General features: G+C 45.7%; 2 protein-coding genes; one reads left to right on the top strand and one right to left on the bottom strand.

Moving 5' to 3' along the window:
- Positions 1 to 523: 523 nt before the first annotated feature.
- GSTUM_00006381001 (uncharacterized protein) lies at positions 524 to 2,545 on the bottom strand (the record flags this gene model as incomplete). Its single annotated transcript, XM_002838557.1, has 1 exon — positions 524 to 2,545. One exon carries the CDS (start codon positions 2,543 to 2,545, stop codon positions 524 to 526), a length of 2,022 nt encoding a protein of 673 aa, XP_002838603.1.
- A 1,312-nt stretch (positions 2,546 to 3,857) lies between these two features.
- Positions 3,858 to 6,607, top strand: GSTUM_00006380001 (uncharacterized protein; the record flags this gene model as incomplete). XM_002838556.2 has 6 exons in its annotated part: positions 3,858 to 4,284; positions 4,350 to 5,125; positions 5,196 to 5,391; positions 5,536 to 5,865; positions 5,922 to 6,313; positions 6,364 to 6,607. Exons 1-6 carry the CDS (start codon positions 3,979 to 3,981, stop codon positions 6,605 to 6,607), a joined length of 2,244 nt encoding a protein of 747 aa, XP_002838602.1. The 5' UTR covers positions 3,858 to 3,978.
- Between the last annotated feature and the right edge of the window lie 9,160 nt (positions 6,608 to 15,767).

The following is a 15,767-nucleotide window of genomic DNA, read 5'->3' as shown; positions in this document are numbered from 1 at the left end:
GCATACTCAGACTAGCAGAAGCACATACAAGTAATTATATTAGCGGTTTAATCCAACCACAGTGAAAGAGTGATAGTAAGAAACAAACATGCCGTATCAATAATGACCACACTTGAAAAAGTATCTCATATTTAATAAAGCGGCTTACTTAAGACCCATAAGTCCAAGAAGCATATATCGTATTATAGTAAGATTTAGACCGATATGACTTTGTATGCTAGAACTCATAATACGGCTAATTTGAATTGCAAGCTTCATGTATATGATAACACTTCTATCTATATAAACCTCATCCTACAATCAGGTTCACTTAAAGGTTCCAAACCAAGTAACTAGTACAAGAACTTTGTTTATCAAAAGTCATACATGTGTCTCATGTGAGGATTACCCAGAATCAATGATCTATGAAGTATGATATCATACTAAGCAATATAAAGCTTAATGTACAGACCAATCACCACTCCCACAAACAGATTTAAAAGGGGAAATTACCACTTTTCATCAAACCTTTCCGCCAAAACCTCTAGATAAGCATACTTTCAACCGAATAAACTCCAGCAACCATGCTCTCCCTATAACTAGCCTCCTTAATCTTCCTTCTATTAAGCTGTCTTAACTCTTTGAGATTGATACCGTTTTCTGCAGGTTGCGCCATTACCAAACTAATCCTCGAAATTGGCGCCGGCGGAACGCCTAAAGGTAATAACGGGCTAACGACTGACGTGTCTGTGTTGATCATCGGTCCAGAATTCACCAAGTGTTTTGCCACGGATACGCTTTTTGCCGGTATCTCTCTTGTTCTTTTTATCACAATCCCCCCAATCTCATTTTGAGGTCCGGCCTCCTCAGGCGGCAGTTTCGAAAAGACGAATGCCTCTGCCGGTTTGTCTGCCGATTCGCCCACTGTGTTTTTCGAAGGGGTGTTTTCCGAAGGCACTGCAGGGTATCCGAGCGCCGATTCCATTTTGTCCTCCCCATTCTGAAGCCCATTCACTTCCACCCCCTTCCCCTTCTTCTGCCCCCCTTCCCCTCGACTCCCACCCCCCCTTGCGCTTTCCTTGACCCCCTTAGGGTTCTGTTTCCGCTTTTTGGCCTGCTTTTTATCTGCCTGCTTTTTCTCGAGCGTCACCCTCCTCCAGTCCGCATGTCTAAGCACTTCCTCCAAGATGCTTTTGAGCGCCGCAGCTTCCTGAGCACCTTCCACAACAGCAGTAACCTCGCTGCGCAATTCTTGAATAAACTCATCACTGCTATTGCCCAAGACCAACCCCCCAATACCAACCGTATCAAGAGCAACGGTGAGAAGGTCTGCAATGATCCCAATATCTTCGATCCCGATACCTATTCCAACTTCACCATGCAGCTTCCGACCAAATAGAAGCTCCTTACGCAAAAGATGTATAAGACCCATCAGGTCCTGGCCCCCTAACCCCGTCCTCAGAGCTTTGGTAATCGCTTCTGCTGGAAAGCCGTTCAGCCTGACGAGAGCCAACCGCATGACCTCACTTCTGATAACATCGAGAACGATTTGGTCCTCGCCACAAATATTCACATTTCCATGATCCAGACCAATCTTTATAGCTTTTATAACCTCCCCAAGACCGATCTCACCAGCGACCCCCAATATCCACTCCAGAGTCCTCAGCGAAGGATCGAATTCTGCCAGGCACTGTACAAGGCCGCTGTAGGACCTAATGAGTGTCTCGGAGAAGTTACCGGACTCAATAAGGTATCTGAATACATTCGGAGGACAAAAGGATACACTGAGGCATTGTGCAGAGTTATGGTCTGAGGAAGCTTCAAATATCATATCCAACACACCCACCACAAACTCATAGCGGAGGGGTTTATAAATGCTCGGCAAATGGCTCCCGTCTCGTTGAAGAGAAAGTCCAGGAACAGGCTTACCCATGGAAGAAAGCTCATTTACCACTTCTAAATCAGAGGTTCCGTTGACCATAGGAGTACCCTCGCCCAGCTCAGTTTCCACTGTCTCCCAGCTAACCCCCACGTAATCTGCGAAAATTTGTTCGAATCCCTGGAGATCGCCAGCCTTCTTGGCTTCCTTCAAATCCCTAATAACCTTCCTAACGGCCTTGCTCTCGGAAGCCAATCTCGATACAAGCTTTCTTGGTCCTGGGGCAACAGGCGCTTGTCCTTTAGATATCCCCACGTCAACAATCTCAACACCACGGCATAGACTATCAATGAGAAGCCCACTCCTCCTCGTTCCAGCTTTAGCACTAGATTTTCCACCTGTGCGTGTCAACTGCACACCAATGATTCCCGCCTGGGAATATCCGACCGCCAGATCGAGGTCTTGGATATAACTAGTCAGGAATATTTGGCCTTTAGGCTTTCCATCTAATCCCGACACAGGAGAGATCGCTCTGGGTGGATCTCTGCTGGCAATCGTGGAAGAAGTAGGATTCTGGTGCAGTGGCGCGCGAGCTTGTAGAGACGAAAACTTTGTGTCGTATAAAGAGATATCTTCGTGTGTTGCTACAAGAACTGTCGACGAAGAGATTCTGAGAAGAGAATACATATGATGGACCCCACCTGAGCCTGTTGGAAGTCGAAGGGAAGATGCAACTGCAGGTACGGTTGGCCCAAGCGAAAATGTTGTTAAATGCGTTGCCGAAAGTTGGTAAAGCGTGGCAGACGACAAGTGAAGTGAGAATATAGAATGCCGGTCACTTTCCACTGCCAAAAGGTCCGAGACTAGGAGCTCGCTAGCAGTCTTTCCTGCGGCTTGAGCCGTGGGTATTAAGAACAGGCGAGTCTGGAAATGGCTGCCGGTGTGAATCACGGTGAATAAAACGAGGTCTCTAGGTTCTACGGTGTCTTCAATACCACACCCTGGAATAAGCACATCGGGCCTGTTCTTCAATAAAGTTTTGCGCACAACGCTTAAATCAGCCGTGATCGCATAAGCCACTTCTGGGGAAGCAGATATCTTTTTCGGGGTTCCGGTAGTGGGAAGCTCTGATGGCCCAAGTTCCCAAAGCTCCTCCTTCAAGTCTGGTGAAAGGCAACAAATAAAACCATCCTTGTAGACCACCAAAAGCCCTGTGCCTCCGCCCGCAGATAGATCATGGAGATACACTACTTCATGTCTAGAATCGTTATTCCGAGATAAAGGTGTTAAAGCAGTCGATTCCAACTCAGTGTCCTGTCCGCCACGGACGTCGTTTTCCTCCCAGCAAACAATCCGCCTTTTCGGGAACGATACGGCAGCGTATGTCTTTCTCAACAATTTTGATTTTGAAACTCGCGTTGCTGAAGACACAGGTGCGCAAGAGAACCTAGTCGTAGGCGGAAGTGGGTGCGCCGATAAAAGCTGTGCGGAACGTACCTAGTCAATTGTTAGGAAAACTGTTCAGGAAAAAAGATAATCCAACGTACATCATAAATATTGACACCTTCTCCATCAATAGCTATCGCAACCTCTGCATTGCTAGAGCGCCCTCGTTTCTTATTCTCTACCTGAGAAGTGTGGCATGTACGATAGGTACTCCCCCCACGATCCCCCGCCTGTGTTCGACGAATTGGTTGAGAGAGTGGAAAAATTGTATAAGGTGTAGATAAAGATATAGGAGATGTGTTTACCGCCATATTAGGCAAACAAGAAAGAGGTCTGCTTACGGTGAAGGAGGTTGGTGGAAGTCTGTAGGAAAAGAGGAAGAAAAAATATCCACAACCCTGGTGAACAAGGAGGCTCCGCCATGATGCCTATAGCGGTAGTCTTCAACAGGGGTCCATTGAAGTACCGGCCGGGTAACAAAAAGATACTGCATCTCCAAGTGATCCCTGCCCGTCACCCGCTGGTTTTCGTCTTGCCCTCGTTGAAGGCGTATGATAGCAACACCGGGCCACAAAACTCCGCAAAAAAAACTTCTCTTCCTTCTCGTCACAAGTCGGTCGAAGGCAGCAACACAAATCCCCTAAAACCCATTTCAGAAACGACGAAAGCTCACAATGGCTGGCAACAGGCAGTCCTTAACTAAAGGACTTGAACGAAAGGTTCTTGCTATAGTTCGGAGGTATATTGATGAACTATCAGTCGCCGGAGAAAAAAATGGCCCTCTACGTTTGTCGGTCTCGCAGGTTTTTCAATATGTTATTACAGATGAGAGTGTGCCAAGGCAGAAGAAACAGAATTTGGAAAAGATGATTGAAAAAGCCTTAGACACAATACGGGATGAGGAGGCCGAAGCCGATAGTCTAGACAGTGACTTGAGCGAGTTCGAGGAACTCAATGAAGAGGGCTTCATGGAACCAAAGGTACCGTACAACAATAGCCGAATCATCTGAAATTCAAATCACTCTAACGCTTAATCCTCCACCAGGAATCAAACACAATGAACAAGCGAGTAGTAAATATGTGGTCAACAAGCACATCAAGCACGACAACTCCCAAACCTCCCCCGCCAATTCCGGAAATCCCTCCCCCCATAGCCAGCAATACCGTACCAGAATCGCCAGCACCCCGAAAACGAAAGGGACGCCAGCCGGTCAAAGATAGCGAATCTGCGAAACGTCAGAAACAAGACGACTCTCGCGAGCCACCCAAGAACATCTCCCTGAAGGACATTGGCGGCTTAGAAGATGTCATTAACGATCTTTTAGAGCTTATCGCCATGCCTCTAACCCACCCGGAGGTTTACCTACATACCGGAGTGCAGCCGCCTCGTGGTGTACTACTCCATGGACCACCCGGTTGCGGTAAAACTATGCTAGCAAATGCTGTTGCCGGAGAGATTGGGTTACCATTTATTGCTATTTCTGCACCCTCAATTGTGTCAGGAATGTCTGGAGAATCGGAAAAGAAGTTACGGGAACTTTTCGAGGAAGCTCGGGAGAAAGCCCCTTGCTTAATATTTATGGATGAAATAGATGCTATAACACCAAAGAGGGAGAGCGCCCAGAGAGAAATGGAGAGAAGAATTGTTGCCCAGATGTTGACCTGCATGGACGATCTTACATTGGAGAAGACTAGCGGGAAACCTGTCATGATTATTGGTGCAACAAATCGACCTGACAGCCTGGATCCGGCGCTGAGAAGAGCGGGAAGATTTGATAGGGAAATTTGCCTTAACGTGCCAGATGAGGTTGGAAGAGAGAAGTATTTTCCCTGACCAGTTTTAATATTAATTTCCCAATACGTACTAATTTACTAATTCTGTATCTTACAGGATACTGAGGGTATTGTGTCAAAAGTTGAGGTTATCAGGAGATTTTGACTTCAAAAGATTGGCCAAAACAACCCCCGGGTTTGTCGGAGCTGACCTAAATGCTTTGACAGCAGAGGCCGGCGCGGTAGCAATGAGACGAATATACGAAACTCTTATAATCCCACCCGCCACCATAGACACTTTAGAGACAAAAATCGTTGCTAAGCTAGGCGACTTAGCCAACTTGGACATGTGTCAAATCAACCCCCCCCCACTAGTAGCATCAATTACTCAAACGTCAGAGTCTCTTAGCTTAATTCAACGCTTCCTTAAAGCATACCCAGACCCACTTAGCGAAAAGCAACTAGATTCACTCCATATAACCCTCCCAGATTTCTTAACAGCCCTTCCGAAAATTCAGCCTTCGTCTAAAAGAGAGGGTTTTGCAACTGTCCCCGATGTTACTTGGGCAGATATTGGGGCGCTTGAGTCACTTAGGGTTGAAATGCAGATGGCCATCGTGCAACCAATCAAGAGGCCGGAACTTTTTGCTCGCGTTGGGGTTACCGCGCCGGCTGGGGTACTCCTTTGGGGCCCCCCAGGGTGCGGCAAGACCCTGCTGGCAAAAGCCGTTGCGAATGAGAGTAGGGCAAATTTCATCAGCATCCGGGGTCCGGAATTACTAAACAAGGTTTGAACCCTGTTTCCGACATCCCACAATCGTAAAGCCCTTTACTGACCAGCCAGTACGTTGGAGAATCCGAGCGGGCTGTCCGCCAAGTTTTCACACGAGCTCGAGCCTCTATTCCGTGCGTTATCTTTTTTGATGAGTTGGATGCTTTAGTTCCCCGTCGCAATGACAGTCTTTCGGAGTCCTCCTCCCGTGTAGTCAATACCCTCCTTACAGAACTGGACGGCCTAAATGATCGCAAGGGAATCTATGTCATCGGTGCAACCAATAGACCCGATGTCATTGATCCAGCAATGCTCAGACCGGGAAGGTTGGATAAGCCTTTATTCGTAGACCTCCCAAACACGGGGGAGAGAGTAGAGATTTTGAAGATTATCACCAAAAATACACCACTCTCCAACGTTGATCTAGGGGCTATTGCAGTGGATAACAGGTGCAAAAATTTCAGGTCAGTCTTGCTCAATGCACCTTCCATCTTCAATACTGATATTGTGTTAGTGGCGCGGATCTAGCGGCACTCGTGAGAGAGGCCGCAGTTCTGGCTCTTCGACATGCCTGCTTCACAGACGTTGCTGAAGTTGAAGAAGGCAAAAATGCTGACAACCTCGAAGTAATGGTCACAATGGAGGATTTCGAAAAAGCGTTCGTAAACATCAGGCCTTCGGTGTCAGAGGACGACAGAGAGCAGTATCAGGAGTTGGCAACTAGATTTGGTTGGGGAAAGACCGTACTAGCAAAATAGATTAGATGTGCCTCCCTAGTACTCATAATATAATATATTTTGGAGGTGATTATGTCCCATATATGGGGATCTGAGCCGTGTGATGTTGAGCCTTAGAACTTTTATGTGCAGATTCCAAAAATCATGTTTCCAGTTCACAGGATCCGGAGCAATTAAAGCCTTCCGCCCCTGGTCACTCAAGAAAGGGGTGGACAATACCAGTATTTTTCTTATAGCCACAATCTTCAAATCAATTCCCGACCATGTGAAACTATTCGTCCACGTTTTCACGATCGTCCTGGCCGCTCAGCAGCCAACCGATCAAACATGTGTGAATCTCAAGATATCAACCACTTGAGAAGACAGCACCATAAGGCGCTAAAAGTGGCCGGGGAAGTTCCCAAGCAAACCTCCCTACCGACACCCGGGTACAGGACTAGGATCAAGGCCTGCTAACACTCTAATGCCTTCTAACCATCGCCAAATAACTTTTTATGATAGTTCTTTCTTTGTTGAATTCAATAGCTCTGATTTGGACAAAATTATTGTACACATCTCATAAATGTTGTACCACTTCTCTCTAACCTCTAATCCCTGCTCTGTACAGTACAGTACCGTACCATGAATTCATGATCTACCCTTGTATATACACGAGCACTTTCTTCCATCACATGAATCGCAGAGTTTTGGCTATGATACCAGCCATGAGCTATGTGATACTACAGCCAACCAATCCCAAAACCCGTACAACAATGCTTACCATGCAACACAAAGGAAGGGAAAAAGCAACGTTTCTATAGCCAAAACGGTATGATACTCGTAATGTCGAAGCGTTTTTAAAATAGACTGCTATTGCATACCAACAAAAAATTGACCCTTTTACTTGGATCCGGGTGGTATGCCATAAATTAGCAAGAACGCTTCGACACTAAGAGTACTGCCCTAACCCTCCCTCTACCGGGGCGCCGGCCGGGGAAGAGGAAGGGTCTTTCGCCAAGAATTAGACGACTATCCCTTGGGCGGTCTGAGACAGTAAAATTCGCGACAGGCACGCTAACCAATACGCTAATCCAGACCTGGGCGCTTGGCAGCTTATTAAGACATGCTGTGATATCAGAATAAGAGAAGGAGTTTATGTGTGAATACAGTAACTGAGAAAACAATGGTCGTAAAAAAAAAAAAAAGAAAAAAAAAAAGGAGAACTAAGAAAGTTGAAAAGATCTACGATAGTACAGTCGTGTCCGGAAAGTTTTCGTACCCTCGCATGGCAACCGCACAACCACAACCTCCAATCATAAAAATTTCAAAAAAAATGTAAAGAATTCAATTAAAGAAAACATGATAGTATTGCTAGTAGACAATAAAAAAACATTATTACCATTTTGTATGGCCTCCATTTGCATCCAGTACAGCTTGCATTCTCTCAGGCATCCTATCTATCCATTCATCCAACTTCTCTTAGGGAATTAAATCCCACTCTTCCTTTGCTGCCTCAAACAATTCAGCTATACTATGAGGCCTTCTTTCCAGTCTGGAGAATCGCTTGGTAAGGGCTCTTTTGAGTAGTGCCCATATGTTCTCAATAGGATTGAGATCTGATGAGTTGGATGGCCAAGGGAATTTTTTGTAACCACAGTCTGCTTCCAATTTTCAATTTTCCTCACCACCATGCCAGGAAGTATTGTCTGCAGTAAGGTAGATATTGTCAGAAGGTCTATCCAGACCCTCTATAAAAGGGATAAGGTAAGGCTGATGGATCTCAGTTGCATATTGGTGAGAGTTTAGGCCAAGTCTATCTCTTTTGCTAGTTCTTTCCTCCTCCCTCTTCTTTCTCAAAAGAATTAACTCAGTCTTTCCTCCCTTCATCATTGCAGCATATACTCCAATGCTAGTCCTTCCAGACTTAAAGCTAGGCTTTAAGTTTTTTTCTTCTAGCTCTTCACCAGGTCTAACTCTAACTTTTCTGCCTGTTGGATTTGGATCATAAACAATGGTGACTTCATCCACAAAAACAACCCAATTCCATGCCCCTTTCCAGTTCCTCCTTCTCCTAGCAAACTCCCTTCTTTTCTCCTTTTGTCTTTTTCTCTAAAAAGGTTTTTTCCTATGTATCAGAAGCTTAAAACCAGCTTCTGATATTATCTTATCAATAGTGGTTTTACCAAGACCAATATTCGCTTTTTTGGTAATGTCATGTAACACTAAATGAGGCTCGGCATCGATAACTGATTCCACTATCTTTCTTTTTATATTGGTAATCTTGGTTGATCTTCCACTTCTTTTTACATGGTGAGTGTTTCCACCCCTAGATTTAGCTCTTTTGACCACAGACTGAACAGTTAACTTAGATACACCTAAAGACTTAGAAATTTTGCCATATCCCATATTTGTATATTTATACAGAGTATAAATTTCCTTATTCAGGTTTTCTCTTACTCTTAGATTATGTGGAAGGGCCATGGTGAGGAGGGTTATTATAATGATGAGGTGTTGCGGGGTTGCACCTCAGAGGTACGAAAACATTCTGGACATGACTGTACATCAATATTGTAATGATCCCTCCTTGGATGGTTAGTTTTTAGCGACGGGAAACAAGACTTCTCTTCTCCTTCTTTCTTCGTCTTATGATAGCACTAGGCCTCTGCCTACATTACTGATAGAACAAGACCTTTGTATTTTATCGGGAACATCTATTGTAAGCTTTCTCTAGCTCTTCTTTGTGAAGAACCTTCCTTGGCATAACAATAATGTTGCAATAAAGATAAAGATTGTAAAGGTGTTTTATATTCGTTAAAGTAAAAAGTAGGAAAAGTACTTAGAATTCAATCTAATTTTATTTAAACTTGTACCGCCAACACTAGCATACGACAAGCCCCCACTGGCATAGGGATACCGCTAACTGGTATACCACTAATCCTAAGCTAACTAAGTCTACGGCCCCACACCTGCCATCCCCAAGTCATGCCCACACAAGAACTAATTACAAGACCATCAAACAACCCAGCGCCTGCCCCGGTCCAAGTCCGTAGCCCCTCTGGTATGAAGCCAACCAGCACTAAGCGTAGCCGAAGCTGAGCAAAAAACCAACCCAACCAGGTTCCTCATCCAACAAAATATAAAATCAGTACCGCCCGGTCTGAATACCATCCCGCAAACCCTCCACCACAGTAGAAAACCAACAAAACTAAAACAAATATAAACTACAGGCGACACAATGGCAGAGAGGAGGTGACCAACATGTCCACCTCTTGCATCTGCATGCCCAGCCATCGACCCTATGAACCCACTTTGCCAAGTGCCTCCGAAGAGCGTAATGGTGAGGAGGACCTGTACCTGCTGCCTGTCCTCCAAAAAATAAAATCCATAAACAAAAGAAATACATAGAGGTGGTGACAGACTGAAACGGTCAGTGGGGCCTATCTCCTACCCGTGGTACCTTGCACCTGCCAGCCATGCCCAGAACCAAACCAAAGAAACCAAACAAACCCCACAAAACCCAGCACGCAAGACCCAAACAAGTCCAACCAGGTGGTCGCAACCCACTATCCACACAGGTGGCCATCAGCCTACCAGTCCATCGGGGAGCTTTACAGCACTCAGCAGCTTCGCCCAATAGCCCAAGGCGGACTGGAAACACTTAATTAGACCTCGCCCAACCTGACGCAGGCCTAACCAGTGCTCGCAGGTGCCTCACCCCCCCTAATCAGCCCCCCCCAAGCCCCACACACCAGACGCCACAGAGCCCATCCAGCCCCCCCAGCTCCTCAGACAGATCAACCATCCGACAGCCATAGGACAGCATATACCTAGCCCCATCAGGCAGCCACTGGTCTTGGCCACACAAACAGAGCCCCCAATCCTCAATACCATATAGCCGAGGGAGGCCCACCAGCCACAGCCGGGAGTCATAAAGAAGGCAGCACCAACACCCAAAGGCATCGGCACCAGCCACACCGTCCAACTCAACTGAACCGAAGTCTAACCGAGTCAGGAAAGAGTAAGTAGAGCCAGCCAAAGTCAGCCCCACAGGTCCCACAAATGCACAGACCAAATATTAGGTAAGAGGCACTCCCAACCAATGTGACAAGAAGGGTGGGGAAAGGGAAACAGAAGCAGTCAAACAGACAGTAGGCTTCACTTGCAATGGGTGAAGCCGCCAACCACAAACTACAATCAAACCAACTAAACGCACAGACAACGCAAGTGTCTGGCAGCCAATCGTCCCACACCACCCCAGGTAGTCATAAATAACCACACCAGGGGGCAGAGTTTTTCAGGGTCAAAGCCCTCCCCACCAAGGCAGAGAGGAGACACCTGACTGAACCACCATAAATGCCACAAGGACAAAACTCCAAGGGAACGGTGATAAACAACATCGTAGGATTTCCGACCGTAGAAATATGTAGTAACGAGGAGGGGGAGGGCCGGCGAGGCCCTCTTCCTAGTGAATTGATTTGGCCGGTATGACACATTGAGACTTAGGAAGGTCATCAGTCTAACTCAAGGGCATTTTGTATCGCGAGAACTAAGGACTCCGTTAAAACCCAATAAAAGATATGAGCTGGCCCAAAGAACAACACTAGTGATCCCGCCAAACACAATGTTCAATCCCCCCAATCAATCGCAAAACCTGCGAGTAGACGATAGACAGGAAGCCATAGACATTTTACCGAAAGGGGCTTGTATGTGTAATGATCCCCTTTCAGATAGTTAGTTCTTGGCGACGGGGAACGATACTTATCTTTCTTTCCCGTGCTTTCTTTGTCTTACTATAGCTCTAGGCCTCTGCCTACGTTACCGATAGTACAAGACCTTTGTCTTCTATCGGAAACACCTATCGTAAGCTTTCTTTAACTCGTCTTCATAACGAGTGCTTCTTGTCGTAATAGTAACGTTGCAATAAGGATAAAGATCGTAAAGGTGTTTTATATTCGTTGAAGTAATATATAGGAAAAGTACTTAGAACAAAGCGTGAAGAACCTATCTTCCTCGGCCGCATCGGCCTCCTTATATAGTGTTCTTCCCACCTTTAATCATGTGACCTGAAGTGGTCACATGTGTAAAACCAAATCAAAACAAACTAGTCATGTGACCAAAGTGATCACATGCTCAAAACCCATGACCTTATAGCGAGGTCATGTGCGAAACTCATAAACCAATCATAACGCAATAAACAAGTCATATGACTCGACTGAGTCATATGCACGAGACCCATGACCTCATAATAAGGTCAGGTGCGAAATATAAATCATATGCGCAAGGCTTGCCCGTAAGGCACACTCGTAAGGCATACTCGTCAGGCACATGTCCCATGACTCATATTTGAGCCATGTGCAAAAGCATCACAAATCCCACATATAACTAATCATATAACCCGAATAGGTTATATGCGTGAAACAATAACATACCTGTGACTCATAACCATGTGTCACGTGAAAACCCTTTCCTCGTTAAGCCACGTTCGTAACATTAGCTCCCCTCCTCCTAAGCCTGAGTCCCATCAGGCTTTTTCTCCCAGTTTCAATAGTTCCCGTCCTGCCGCGCGCATGGTCCTTCTCAGCTTGTGGAACTTTTCGTCTGCCGTCCTCCATCTGACCCTTACCGATTCCAGAGTCAGATTTGCCATCTCGATTGTTTGCTGCTGATTGTCGTTCAGCTGTCTAAGCTCCACGATCGTTTTGTTGTTTGCCGAAATTGTGACCTCGGCTTGGCTCAGTTGTTCTCGGAGTCCTCGGATCTGCCTGTGTAGGCTCCTGACATCCGGTTCTGTGTCTGCCGAGGAATTTTGGGCCCCTCCCTCCTTGGACCGCGTCCTCGCGGCCCATGCCTTTCTGGCATCTTCCCCTTCCAACTCTTTTCAGCTTCCATTCTTCTGCGGGTAAAATCCCGCAGATATCTTTTGTGCCCTGTGCATCCTGCACCCATTTCTGAAGCATTGTTGCCAATGTTTCAGGACGTGGTCTGGGCATGGGCCACGCTTTCGGCATTCCCTCGGGAACCATCCCGAGCCTTCTCTGTTGCCAAAGTGTGTTTGGCAACCGTCATCGTAGCATACCATCCATGAAATGGCGTTATGCTGTGCTTATTGTTCCCTTTCCTAGAGTTCTTCGTCGGTTGGCCCCATGAATGAGTATTCGGGGCTGGTGGGTGTGGTTTGGCGGGGGCTATCGCCCCAGCCCTCGTGTTGTTGCAATGGCGCGGGAGTCTTTCCCTCGCTTTTGTCTGGGTTGAACGTGATCGTAACCTGGGCCGGGCTTGCCTGAGTATCGCTGGTGGAAGGTTGAGATGGCATCTTGTGCGTTTTCGAAGTTGTATGCGAAGTACCAAGTTGTATCGTGTTCAGGAGAGTATCCTGTCCACTTGGCTCGGTATTGGAGGTGACCGTGGAAGAAGCGGGAATCGACTATTTCGGCGAACTCGTATTCTGGTTCTCCGTTGAGTTCGATCGGAGGGGGAGGAATAATTGTTTGTGAAGGAAACTTATTGTCGTTGTGTAATTTGAGGAGTGAGATGTGGAATGTATTGTGTATTCGCATTGAGGGGGGAATGTCAAGTTTATAGGCTCGGCTGCCCACTTTTTCCAATATCCTAAAGGGTCCAATTTTCTTGTAGTCCAGTTTCTTTGATGGTCCTGTCGTATGGATATTGCGTGGTATTAGCCATACCATGTCTCCCAGTTGTATGTTTGGATCTGGTCTTTGGTGCTTATCGTATTGTTCTTTTTGCCGTTGTTGTGCTTGACTCATCTTGTATTGTAAGGTTTCGTATAGTTTTCCCATATCCACTTTCTCCAGTATCACATCATTAATCGTATGATATGTGGTCTGACTTTGTGGATGTTGTCCGTAATTCGCGAAGAAGGGTGTCGTGCCAATTGTTTCTTGCTTTCCATTGTTGTATGCGAATTCGGCCATCGATAACAGCTTGTACCAATCATCTTGCTAAATAGTTGACATAGGCCCTTAAATATTGTTTGAGTATCACATTTACCCATTCTGTTTGTCCATCTGTTTGTGGGTGGAACGCTGTGCTCATTCTGCTTTGTATTCCCATTTCTCCGGTTACTTTCTTCCATAGTCCCGATGTGAATAGTGTTCCTCGATCGGTAATGATATTCTTTGGGAAGCCGTGAAGTCGAAAGATCTCTCGTAAGAATGTTTGTATAAAATCCCACGTGTTGATGTCTTTTCTAACCGGAATGAAATGACTCATTTTGGTCAGGCGATCCACCACGACCAAGATGCTATCGCAATTTTCCGATGTTGGTAGGTCCGTGATGAAATCCATAGTAATTGTTTCCCATGGTCGTTCGGGAACTCCGTTTGATTTTAGTAATCCATATGGTGCATGTTTAGCCGTTTTCGTTCTCTGGCATATGTCGCAGTTTTTGACATATCGTTTGACATCTTCGCGCAGTCCTGGCCAATAGAATGAGCTCGTGATGAATTCCGTGGTTTTAGCCGTACCTCCGTGTCCTGCCGTTCGGATATCACGGTGTTGTCGTATGATGTCTGTCCTTATCTCCTCTTCTTCCGGGATCCATTGTTTTCCATCGTACCACATATTTCCATCCTTCCATTGGCATAACCCCAGTGCAATTTCTTTCATCTCCTTTTTTCCTTCTTCCAAGGCTTCTCTTATTGCCTGGATTGTTTTGTCTTTCTTGTTTGCGTTCTCAATTCCTCTTTCCTCCTTTAATGTGAATTGAATAACCTCCATGGCCTCAAAGTACGTTCTTGGTAATAGGGTCGGTGTTTTTTGTTTGATCCTTTCGTCTTCTTTCGTTTGTGGTTTGTCACTTGCAATCCTTGTGAGAGCATCTGGCTTTCCGCTCTCTTTTCCTGGTCGGTATTCGATTTTGAAGTTGTATTTGCTAAGGTGCTCCATCCATGTTATCTGGCGGTCATTCAATTCTTTCGTGGTCATGAACGGGACCAGGTTCTTGTGGTCCATTAGAACTCGGACTGGATGGTCGTTATTTGAAACGTATCTCCTCCATTCTTTTAATGCTTGAACTATCGCTAATACTTCTTTGTTTACAACATCGTAGTTGCATTCTGCAGGGGTCATTGTCTTGGATCGGTAAGACACTGGCCTCCATTTTCCATCGTCGCATTGTTGCGATAGTATGCCTGAGCATACTTATTTTGAGGCATCCGTTTCGATCATTGTCTTTTGATTTGGGTCGAAATGAACCAGTATGGGTGCTGATGTTAGATGCGTTCGTATTGCATCATATGCTTCTTGTTCGTTTTCTCCCCATTCCCATTTCTTGTCTTTCTTCGTAAGGTTATAGAGTGGTTTTGCAAGCCTGCTAAATCCCTCTATGAACCTTCGATAAAATTTGCAGAATCCCATAAAGCACTGAACATCTGTTTTGTTGTTTGGTTTGGCCCAATCCCAAATAGCTGCTGTTTTAACTGGGTCAACCTTGACCCCACTTCGATTGATGATAAATCCAAGGTATTCTGTTTCTTCCTTATGGAATTCGCATTTTGTTGGTTTGATCTTCATTCCAGATCCTTGTATTGCTGCCATGATGTTGCTGATATCTTTTTGGTGTTGTTGTATATTTTCCAAGTATATGAGTACATCGTCCAGGTATACAATGTAACATATGTCGAGGTACTTATTAAGTACCCTGTTGATCCATCTCTGGAATGAAGCCGGTGCGTTGGTTAGCCCGAAAGGCATAACCAAGTATTTGAACATTCCATATCTGGAGGCGAATGTAGTCTTCCATTGGTCTCCTGCCTTGATGCGTATATTGTGGTATGCGTCTTCGATGTCGACTTTGGTGAAATATTTTACTGATCGTAGTCTGTCCAGTGCTTCCCCAATCAAGGGTAGTGGATATCGGTCTTTCTTGGTAACTGAATTGAGGGCCCTGTAGTCCACGCAGAGTCTCATTTTTCCGTCTTTCTTTTTGACGAATAATATTGGAGATCCTCCTGACACGAAAGAGTCTCGGATCCATCCTCTCTTTAGGTTTTACTCGATATACTTCCTAAGTTCTTCGAGCTCTGCTTCCCCTAGGGGGTATAACTTCTTATAGGGAATTTCTTTTGTTTTTCCAGTTTTTTCGTCTTTGTCCAGCTGAATTTCGTGGTCGATTCCTGGTCTTCGAGGTGGTAGCTCCGTAGCTTCCTCTTTTTGGAATAGATTTGTGAATTGGTGATAT

The sequence above is a fragment of the Tuber melanosporum genome, assembly GCF_000151645.1.
Source record: "Tuber melanosporum whole genome shotgun sequence assembly, scaffold_26, strain Mel28".
Taxonomy (NCBI): domain Eukaryota; kingdom Fungi; phylum Ascomycota; class Pezizomycetes; order Pezizales; family Tuberaceae; genus Tuber; species Tuber melanosporum.
This window is presented reverse-complemented; position numbering and strand designations above follow the sequence as displayed.